Source organism: Bremia lactucae (genome assembly GCF_004359215.1).
Source record: "Bremia lactucae strain SF5 chromosome Unknown BlacSF5_NotPlaced_17_SHOA01000003.1_2250557bp, whole genome shotgun sequence".
Taxonomy (NCBI): Eukaryota; Oomycota; class Peronosporomycetes; order Peronosporales; family Peronosporaceae; genus Bremia; species Bremia lactucae.
Window position 1 is genome coordinate 111,365 of NW_027152029.1, and position 10,345 is coordinate 121,709.

Consider the following 10,345-nt stretch of genomic DNA (forward strand, 5'->3'; position numbering starts at 1 on the left):
AGAGCGTCCTAGAAACGGACAAAAAGAAGCGGTTCGCTGCTCAAGGCTGAGATGCCTTGAGAGACAGTCCGTTCTTTGAGGTTCTGTGGGAACATCGCGATGTGTTCCCAGAAGAAGTACCGAGCCGCCTACCAGCAGATAGGGGCATCGGACACGAGATAAACCTCGAACCTGGCACCAAGTATTGTGTGACCAGGCAATGGCCGTTGCCGAAAGAACAAGTCGATTATATCGATGAGTTCTTCGACAAGCGAGCCAAGGCGGGACATGTGCGTGAGAGCAAATCGCCTCACTGCAGCCCGACCTTTTGTGTGCGCAAAGCCACAGATAGATGGCGCGTGGTTCATGCTTACAATCAGCTGAAATCGGCGACCATACCGGCGCAAGCGGCCGGGCAGAGAGCATCTCAATAGTCCTGTTGAGAGCCTCGCTCCGAGCCTGCTCATGCCTCAGCTCATCCTGAGTCTGAATGACGGACTCCGCCGCAGCATGGCCCTGTGCCTCGGACGCGGCCCTCCACTGTCCGAGCACGAATGCCTCAAACTGCCCCAACTGAGCAACATCTTGCAGGAGGCTAACCCAGGAGCCTGGCCAGGGCTTGTTCACCAAGTCCCTGCACCATAAGCCCTGTTACCTCCCGATTATGTTCGGAGTGGTGGGGAAAATGAGCCCAATCAGTATTGAGGCTCATCCTCACGTACACACGTAGAGATGCGGGTCGTGGGAAGGATTTCTAGTGCTACCAAGTGTAGGCGGGCACATCGTAATGCGGCCACGCTCTACTTCGAAACACACCATAGCACAGCGAGGAAGCGGTTTAACCTGCTTCTCTTGCGTGCAGTGAGGTAGTTGTGGTGGGCGCGTAAGCGACCTCACCCAACACAATAAGTACTCTGGTTAAGTGTCGTCACGGGAGCGGTAATCCGTCTCCTCGTGCGCACTTACCAAGTAGGAAGTAATTTCAGACTGATTTATATTTAATCGTATTAAATATAAATACCTATTTTTACCAATTAAAATGTTATCTTTACAGATAACACTTAATATGTAGTGCGAGCGTATCTTTCTAGATAGCTCGCGTAATGGATGATGCTGGGCGTCATCCCTCCTAATGTGAATGCACCCATGTACATCACATACACAAGGGTTGTTCACAAATGTGCACCACACCCGAGTGCTGGGTCTAATTACTATTATTTAGTAATTGACCATCTCTTTAAGTACACCAAGTGTACTTAACGGGGACTGTGTGACATTAGGGCAACTTTAGCCCGTTTCAGAGTGGGTTGGTCTTGATGTTGGGCCCTGCACAATCGGTGTGGAGTCGACTATAAGTGAATACTTTTGGGGTAGTTACCCGAGCGTAGGATCTTTGCGTTGATAAAATACTGCGGACGTTGCGAAATACTACATCGACGCTCTGTCGGGGCTGGAGCAAAGGTGGATTATAGACGGTTGTGTATTTGGATAATTTTCGGATTATTCATCGATATGCGATGCCGTTTATAATACGTTTTGCACTAAAATTAAAAAAGCGAGTTTACTGCACCAGAAGCTCGGCAATACGAATCTACAAATCATTGTCTTCAGAACTGATTCAACATTCAATGACAAATGTATCTAGGGAATTGTTCATTTGTTGACTTATAATCTGAATCTCAAGGAGCAACCATGACACCCTCTGCTGACACAATACTGGGCCTACTGGGCACAGGCAAAATAGGCTCGGCAATAATGACTGGCTTTTGCAGCGAAAATGGATGGCGTCCCAAACATGCATTCGTTTCAGCGCGTACTATGGCCAAGGCGGAGACGCTGGTGGCCAAGTTCCCGGACCGCGTTAGCATTGGTGCGTCCAATCAGGAAATCGTCGACAAAAGTGACGTTATCTTTATTGGTTTGCTGCCCAATGTGGCGCGTGAAGTTCTACCCAAGATCTCGTTTGTTGGCAAGAAAGTAATTTCTATGATGGCCACTATTCCGTACGATGAATTGTTGCAACTCGTGAAGCTGCCCAGCGAGAGTGTCGTGCGATCCGTGCCTCTACCCGTCACCGCAAAGCGCTCAGGTCCGATCCTGGCCTATCCAGACAATACCTACGCTCGCGACTTATTCGCACAAATCGGCACGCCTGTAATGCTGGCGGAGGAAGCCGAGATTACCAAGCTGGCGGGTATCACTGCTCTAATTTCCTATTTCTACGCCACTTGCAATATCACGCAGCAGTGGTGTGTTAATAATGGTGTCGGTACGCATATTTGCAGTGTAATATATTGTTTTTTTTATTCTGAGATGTGGTGTTGCCTTGGACAGGCAGTCAAGCTTCACGCGACTTTATTTCGTCTTTCTTACAAGCGCTGGCCACAGCTGGGGCAGAGTCTAATGAAGATTTTGGCGAGATGGCAGATGAAGCTGCGACCCCGGGCGGTCTGAATGAGCAAGTTCACCGTGCCCTGCAAGGCAATGGCGGATATGAACTCCTGGCAGACCAATTAGACGCGATCTATAAGCGCCTTTCGGGGACCGATCCAGTCGCGCGTCCCGGCCGCGACTAAGCCATAATATCTGCTGCATTTTTAACATAATGGACAAAACTCGGGTAATAACAAGGGCCCGGAATATAGATGTTTTATCAAGAAGCTAATTTGCAATACAAGAATTCGCACAACCAATCCCCCTCAGTCGCTACTTTTGGATTTAACAAGTCTTTTCCTAAAAACGTAAGAACGTATTTTAGACGTATTCGGAACGACTAATTGGTTGACTATTTTTGACTTATCGAGTTTCTACCTCGTCCCTTTGCCAGACAACCCTTCAATGCCATTCGATACCGGCGCTTTTTCAGATTTTATCGTCTCTTTATATGGCTCATTTAGCACACCTGTCCTTTGCAAGAGCCAAAGCAACTTCATCGTGTCGCTCGAACCAGGTATCCGCCTCCACTTCAGTTTATGTACCTCTCCAGCTGCAGGCCGGGGGAGTGTAGCTTGTACTGGCGCTAACCTGCTCGTATCGATAGCTTGCAGCGAACATTTTATGGCCAAGCTACCATCACATGAAAAGTATGGCCTAAGAAAAACAGTGCCCACTTTTCGGGTGTCGGACACACGGCCTTCACCAATACAGCTGCCATCCCATTCGCCGGCCACAACAAGACGAACACTCGTTCGATCCAAATTCATTGAACTCTGTTTAAGTCCAAAAGACAAGGCATCTTGGTGCAGCGCGAGAGCCACCTGAGAACACACATTCATTTCTACAAACTCCCGCAGTCCTTCCACACCCGACGCCTCGCTCTGGGACGCCATCCCCGTCTGAAGAAGAATTCGCGCTCCAGTAATTAGCACCTCTGTGGAAAAGTTTTTACCGATAACCAAGTCAAATGCAGACAATGTCGAGTCAAACGCGCAGGTTTTCCATCTATAGGCCAGATAAATGCCGCGCACCGAATCGCATATCGGCTGCAGCGAGCCATCGTCTAAAATGCGAGTTGATGCTGATGTCTGTTGCTTTTGGAAAGAAAGCACCGAGGAAATTTCATCCAGAAAGCAAGCTACCTCTTTCTTTAATAAGTTGTGGGCAAGAACCTTTAATACTGTTGCTAGCGTTCCTGGTCCATTATTGAGCTTGTAAGTTTCATTAGCATGACCCATCCCTGCAACTCCTCCCCCAGGATTGGATAGGTTTATGGTACCGCCCCCCATAGCCGACACATTAAGCCCAGTGTATAGCAATGCCCGAGAAATATCATTTCGACCGTGACGGGTTCGCAATTCTTGCTGCAACAGCAATACCGCATACCGGCAAGTCTGGGTTAAATAGGCTTCGTCACTGCTAGGGGGGATAGCAGATAAACTGGAAGCAGCACATTGCGTCTCGCTGGAGCTTCTTTTAGATAATGATACTGAACCAACTTTTTGAGGCTCTTCTCTAGTATAACACAAATTTGTTTGCTCTTCTTTAGCTGCAAAATTATCATCTTCCGTCTTCGTATCATCCTCTGTTTGATCAGCACTATTTTTAGGAATACTTTCCATGTCTATCAGCTTGATAGTGAGATGGTACCGCTCATTTACGCGGAGATGAATCTCATCATCTAGCACGTGCAATACAGAAATATGCGTGCCACTTGACGAGCTATCGTCTTTGTTGTGCTTTTTCACATCATAATTGCTGATATCATATGCTGTGTCTGTCCATTTAGATGCATCATGTAGCGCTTCCTTCATCAGCGTGTAAAATAGTTCTTCGCAGAATATAGAAAATTGAACGGCCTTGAGAATCGACTCGTTGCGATTACTTAAAACTTTCAAATCTGCAGGCTTATCGTCGAGTTTATCCATCTCAGTCTTAGTCCTGTAGTTCCAAAGCCAACTCCTTAAGTGAACAATTTTATCATCAAAATTGGTGCACGGTAGCTTTCGTACTTATGAAGAAGAGGTGGTGATGGCAATGTATACTTTCCCTCCTTTCCAGTATCCTTTGCTATAAGTTTAAGCTAAGCTCAACAAAACAACACCAAAGTTAAATTAAATCAACAAATATTGCACACGAAGTGCAAACTCTTCCTTACCTGAATCGTACGAGCCAAAAAGTTTTCGGGCGTTTTTACAAGTATAAGCCCTTTTTCAGTACGACTCAGCTAATTATAACAAACACAGCTGCATTACAAATTGAATACGCAGTTGTGTCGCTGCTACGTGCATACCTCAGCGTAAGCGAGATCAGCAATCGATCGATGTTGAGGCACAAAAAGTGATCCCGCTAGAACAATACTCGATTAGATATATCAGTAGTTTTATGATAGCTTTTTATGATAGCTATTGCGAATACAGACACCCACCGCTGCCATAACTGCAGTCCACCGCTAATGGTTCACCCGCCCGAAACGGCTTCGGGATATTTCCGTGAATTGGCGCGCAAATTTTCCAATTGCGCAACATTTCGGTGACACCTTGAAAAAAGATGCTCTCCTTCTCCACTGTCTTGGCGAGGGCTTGAACGCCATTTAACAGAATCGATCCGCTCTCCTTCACGTGCGCCCTCTTCGCCTCCACAACATATTCCAATTCCTCTCTCTTCGGCGCCGTATTTTCACGGATGCAACGCATTTCCTCCAGAAATTCGTGACGCCGTATCAGATCTATTGAGTTTATTAGCTGGTGTAGCTCTGCAGTTGCCGCCTGAAGCTCCGAGACCATAGGGCGGTAGTAAATTCTTGGATCAATTATATCGTTCTCTTCGTTAACGTCTTCTTTTTTTGCATCTTTTTGCTTGTCAGCAGTGACGATCAATTCGTCCGCATTCTCTGTCTCTATCTCATTATTTTGCTCTGCAGCTGCTACTTTCGTCTTTCGCTTTTTCTTGATACGCTCCACGCGCACCCGCTCTAGCTCTCGGATCGAGTGCAAGAACAGTTGAGCCTCTAAAAACTCCCTAGCACCAATAACATTTCGCGGTTTGAACTTAAAAGACTTCAATTCAAGCACTTAAGCACAGACTGATGAAAATATTACCGTTGAAGGATCTCCTTGCCCTGGTCCGTCACCATCTCCACGGCCTCGTAGTCTGCCGGGAAGAGCGTCACGCCGACGGCATTCGAGCTTTTCTCATCCATTTTGAAGGAACTAACTGGTTTGAATAAACGTAAAACGATGCAGCTGCTTCCCAACGCAACACGGACAGCCAGCCACCTGACCGTTAGCCAACTACGTTTTGGGCAATGCGTGTTGGCACTATTTCCTCGCTTTCAAATTTTCACTCGGTAGAGTAACTATTATGCAAAAAAAGTTCGTCCTTGTATGTTAAGTACATTATTACGATCCTCTTCAGGATGCTAAAGAAATACTGACTTGACTGCTACTCGGGCATGCTTCATAAGAAATCGTACGCATTTTTAGCGTACTCGATAGCTCCTTTAACCATATTTATGGCACGAACGCGGTCTTGCCGCAGCACGCTAAAAGAGATCAAGCCAACGAGCTGGCCTTTTTTATCCACAGCAGCACCACCGCTAAAACCATTGTCCAATTGCGCTGCTGTACGTAGCATCGCCTTGCCAACTTCTACGCCCTCGTATACTTGAGAGTCTGTGCCAGAGCAAATTGCATGATGAACTGTAATGGTGTTGTGGCCACTACTAGGATACCCAAACATCCACATCTCGTCCCCAGGCTCAACGTTGTTTGAATTGCCAATGCGCACTGCCGGCAGCTTTCCGATCGTTTCTCGAGAAGTGCCCTGAAGCTTTGTCACTGTCCAGTTCCGCGCGATCATACGATCCGTCACGTCGCCAATGTACAGACCACTAGGTGGGTCTGAAATCACCTCGCAGCTTAAGCAGAGGAGAGCGTAATCTAGGTCTTCATTGCAGCACTCGGGAATAACACGCGCATGGTACTTCCATAGAGGTGGCAACGATGTTGATTCTGTGGGCGCAACCAATATCATATACTCGTCGCTGTAGATGCAGTCGAATTGTTCTCCCTGCAGGCAGTGGCGTGCAGTAGCAATAAGACCATTTTCATGTATAATAATTCCAGAGCCAACATTGCACAACTCTCCCTCGTTCGTCAATATGGCGATCCGAACAGCTGATTGTTGTACGCGGCGCACCAGCCCTGCACGAAAATGTTTCATCTCAGCGCGTTTTTGCTTAAAACGAGCCACTGGTGTAATCGACATGGATTCCATGGATTGTCGCTCGTCGTCGTCGTCCTCATTAAAGTCAGCCAGACACGCTGCCGCATTCAACAATTTCATTCGAGGTCCGAATGGAATTCCTAGATCGCGTAGGTGGCCAGCATTCATCAGACATAGTGATTCAATATCAATTTCCTCGGCCTCGAAAAGAGCCGCATACTTGCTGAGCTTGAGCGATGCCAATAGACTTGACATGACTAAAAAGCTCTTCTTCTTCTCTGCAGCCTTGCGAGCTGTCCATCGAATGGCAAATTTGTTGTACCAGGACAAATTTTTGAAGCCGATACCGTGTACTTCACGCTGAAAAGCCACAAGAGACTCGCGCTGCGGGCTCATTTCGTCATCTCCAAATTCATTCACGTACAGCGGACGCCATGTGATGTCCAGCAACGCTCTCTTGTACCAAAAACGACAAGTCATGGACGCCAGACACAGGTCCACGTGGTTCAAGTAGCTCAACATATGCGTGAAAACACCGCGCGGCACCCAGGCTTTAGAATGTACAAAAGCATTCATAGGAGGCTTACTTCCAGAAAGGACCTTGGGAAAGCACGTCTCACAGAGCCTCGACTTATGCGTGTGGCCGGTCAGCGCGGCCTTAAATCTCGAGCACTTTGCACAAAATAGATAACCGCATCGTCGACAGCGGTGCGAGCGTCGCAGAAGCGAAAACTTCTCGCGGCACAGATTGCACGAGTTTGAGGCATGCTGTAGCGCCCAGCGGTCACCTCCACCGTATGATGAAGAAGCCGAAGACATGACCGAGTAGGCAGAGGATACGGAGGACATGGACGAGCAAGATGCATCCTCAGAGCCCATAAAGTTGCTGATGGTAGATACCTGGCTTAAATTCATCTGTCTTGAGCGTTCCGTCGAAGGAAATCGACTGCTTGCATTATTACTAGCATTGCTTACAAATTGCGTGAGCTGTCGGGAGCGCGCCGAGAGGTTTAAACTGTTACAGACGACATTAGGGCGCGTCGAAAGCGGATACTGCCGCTTGTCCTCTTCCATACTTAAATGTGCAGCTTCAAACTAAAAGCGTTACAAAAGCTTTTAAGTAGCTGGAGTGGCTCCGTATGATGATGAAGTTCGACCTCGGCCGGTTATTACTATTCAGACGTCGAGCGACCTCGGCCGGTTACTACTATTGAGACGTCGAGCGAACTACGGCTCTATGACGCATGAGGTAGACGGGTCCACTAATGCTCGTACATAAGCGCATTTTGGCCAATGGATGTATATGCAATTTGTAACTGCTAGCACTGACTATCGGGGTGAAAAGGAGGGACGAGCGGCCTCATGCTGACTTGATATTTGGTTTTGCAGTGGGGCTAGATTGCTTATGGTCGCGTGTACGACAACTCTGGTTCAAAAAAATAGCGACACGGTCGAGGAGTGAGAACGGAATATATAATTTTGTGTTAACGGGTGAGGTGGATGTGGTACCACAAAAAAAACGCTTTCTTAATCGAATTAGCACTGCAAACAGATCACACGACAAAACGTGTTGAAATTCCCTATGAAAAAATATCTAAGAACGGAAAGTAGCTGACAGCGCGATCGGTTGCAGCAGTCTTTTTCAGCGAACGTAGAGACGTTTCGCAGTGTTGCTCTTTTCGTCGTGACGATTTGCCACGCGGCAAAGTGGTGGTTTCACTTGAAGAATTAGTTATGGCCAATCAACACGCTTCTTTCTCCAATACAAGCTGCTACAGCTCGACGTGATAAGAAACGAAAGATGACTAGCTTAAGCTCAAAATGAGTTTGAAAGGGAATTAAATCTCACTTTCACCTATTCGTGGCGTCATACTTAATATCTGAGCATTTCGAGATTGCTCTCCATCCTCACTGCAGCAGTATTTGTATTTCCTTACAGCAACATGGCTCCTAAGAAGACTAACCGCGAATTTGGTGGCCTTACGGAGAACGAAGTACGCGCTCTTCTCCTAGGCAACGATGGAAACCTAACGCGCGACTTTGAGGCAGTGCTTACGCGGCTTTACATTTCATTTTTGGAAAAACCCACTGACAAAAGTCTAACGCTGGAAAAGCTTAGAGATTTTAGCAAGATCTGCAATAATGGCAAACAATTTTCAGATGCAGAAATTCTGGAGATTCAGACCTACTTTCAGTGCGACGAGAAGAAGGGCCTTACTCTTAAAGGTTTTAAGGACATGTACCACACACAGTCTAGTGCCGAGCCTTTGGAGACCTGGAGGGACATGAAAAAGCTTGGGTATGTTGACCAGGCGATATGTTTATTTCATTGCAATACTGGACTCACAGGTTTTGAACTGTTTGCTGTACATTAAGCTTCGACAAGGAGCTACTCGAGAAGCGTGAGGCGGCAGTACGCTGCCGCGCTTGCAAGTCGCCGTCTGTGCTCGTTTGCTCGCGCTGTAAGAAAGTGCGCTACTGTGGATCTGAATGTCAAAAACAAGATTGGAAGGCTTCTCACAAGCTGAAATGCAAGCCGCCCGCGGTCTAAAAGTATTTACCATCGGATCCCGTAGCGCTCACATGGAACTATATTTTTCAAATAGTAAGTGACGCTAAGCAGAATGTACAGGCTATAAGGCGAAGAAGGGATAAGAACCAGACAGAAAGAAGGTAATGGCAACAGTACGTAGTGCAGGACTGAACAGAAAGACACTTGCGTGCTAGTTGCTTCGTTAGGATAGATGCGCTGTGTAAAATCGATAAAAGATCCGTAAAAAATTGGCATTTCGCGATCGCATTTTGTTGTATTTTTTATTATGAAGACGCATCAAATTAATCTGTGATCAATTCCAAGGTCAACAGAACGCGCTTGTAGCGTGACGCGTGCTACTAGTCAATACTAGGCAAGTTTTTCTTACGGTCATTTAATCAAGCTACGCAAAAACCATATATAATTATGTGTTAGCTTTCTCATATCAAATTGTAAAGGTATCTTTGATTTTGTGGTGGTAATGGTCAAATGGTCTATTTACAAGGTCATGTGAACGATATCTAAAATGTCATGAGCCAATTTGTAACGGGATAAAGTTGCCCTAATGTTACACAGTCCCCTTTAAGTGCACTTGGTGTACTCAAGGGGGTGGTCAATTACTAAATAATAGTAATTAAACCCAGCACTCACATTTGTGACCAACTCTTGTGTATGTGATGCACATCGTAACGGGGTGTATCGTTACATGAAATTAACACTAAAAGGTTGTTAATTAATATTATCTAAAAGATAGATAATATTTGGAGGAAATTACTTTATATAGTAATTTCCTGAATTCTTATCCATAAATAGGTATACACCATTATGTCTATTTATTCCGCAGACTAATCAGCTGTAGAAGTAATCAAAGAGAGTTACGAGATAAGATAGATAAGAATTCATTTACATGTTTAGTATTAGTTTATAGTTAAGACAACATTTACAAAGATAGATTAACAAGACACTTAACTATATTAATACAGTTTTCATTTTACACTCTTAAGCTAACTTGCCTTAAGAGAAGTCTTCCTCTATACGTACAGTGTACGTCACCTAACGAGAGGCACCACTCACATCTGAAGCAGTGTGAAGTGGACTTGTACTGAAACAGTACAAGTCGCAGTGCCCCGTTACACCTGGTAGCACTTTGTAGTCCGTCCAAGGACCACA

The 10,345-nt window shown here is 46.1% G+C and overlaps 4 protein-coding genes across 4 annotated transcripts; 2 read left to right on the forward strand and 2 right to left on the reverse strand.

The window, feature by feature from the left end:
- Window positions 1-1,628: 1,628 nt before the first annotated feature.
- CCR75_005460 (uncharacterized protein) lies at window positions 1,629-2,555 on the forward strand (the record flags this gene model as incomplete). The annotated part of the gene is made up of 2 exons (XM_067963541.1): window positions 1,629-2,248; window positions 2,293-2,555. The coding sequence occupies exons 1-2, from the start codon at window positions 1,672-1,674 to the stop codon at window positions 2,553-2,555; spliced, it is 840 nt and encodes a 279-aa protein (XP_067822310.1). The 5' UTR covers window positions 1,629-1,671.
- Window positions 2,556-2,672: 117 nt separating this feature from the next.
- Window positions 2,673-5,686, reverse strand: CCR75_005461 (uncharacterized protein). The gene is made up of 6 exons (XM_067963542.1): window positions 5,517-5,686; window positions 4,844-5,436; window positions 4,709-4,764; window positions 4,574-4,642; window positions 4,428-4,498; window positions 2,673-4,356 (listed from the first exon to the last, which is right to left on the reverse strand). Exons 1-6 carry the CDS (start codon window positions 5,615-5,617, stop codon window positions 2,787-2,789), a joined length of 2,460 nt encoding a protein of 819 aa, XP_067822311.1. The 5' UTR covers window positions 5,618-5,686; the 3' UTR covers window positions 2,673-2,786.
- A 188-nt stretch (window positions 5,687-5,874) lies between these two features.
- CCR75_005462 (uncharacterized protein) lies at window positions 5,875-7,716 on the reverse strand (the record flags this gene model as incomplete). Its single annotated transcript, XM_067963543.1, has 1 exon — window positions 5,875-7,716. The coding sequence occupies one exon, from the start codon at window positions 7,714-7,716 to the stop codon at window positions 5,875-5,877; it is 1,842 nt and encodes a 613-aa protein (XP_067822309.1).
- Window positions 7,717-8,568: 852 nt separating this feature from the next.
- CCR75_005463 (uncharacterized protein) lies at window positions 8,569-9,442 on the forward strand. The gene is made up of 2 exons (XM_067963544.1): window positions 8,569-8,941; window positions 9,019-9,442. The coding sequence occupies exons 1-2, from the start codon at window positions 8,586-8,588 to the stop codon at window positions 9,191-9,193; spliced, it is 531 nt and encodes a 176-aa protein (XP_067822267.1). The 5' UTR covers window positions 8,569-8,585; the 3' UTR covers window positions 9,194-9,442.
- The last annotated feature ends 903 nt before the right edge of the window (window positions 9,443-10,345 follow it).

Excerpts from the sequence above, each read along its gene's own strand:
- CCR75_005461 (XM_067963542.1), bottom strand. The coding sequence starts at position 5,617 with ATGGATGAGAAAAGCTCGAATGCCGTCGGCGTGACGCTCTTCCCGGCA. Across the intron at positions 5,437-5,516 it reads GGCAAGGAGATCCTTCAACG|GGAGTTTTTAGAGGCTCAAC; the intron begins GTAATATTTTCA and ends TATTGGTGCTAG. Across the intron at positions 4,357-4,427 it reads TCACCACCTCTTCTTCATAA|GACTAAGACTGAGATGGATA; the intron begins GTACGAAAGCTA and ends TTGGAACTACAG.
- CCR75_005463 (XM_067963544.1), top strand. The coding sequence starts at position 8,586 with ATGGCTCCTAAGAAGACTAACCGCGAATTTGGTGGCCTTACGGAGAAC. Across the intron at positions 8,942-9,018 it reads AGGGACATGAAAAAGCTTGG|CTTCGACAAGGAGCTACTCG; the intron begins GTATGTTGACCA and ends CTGTACATTAAG.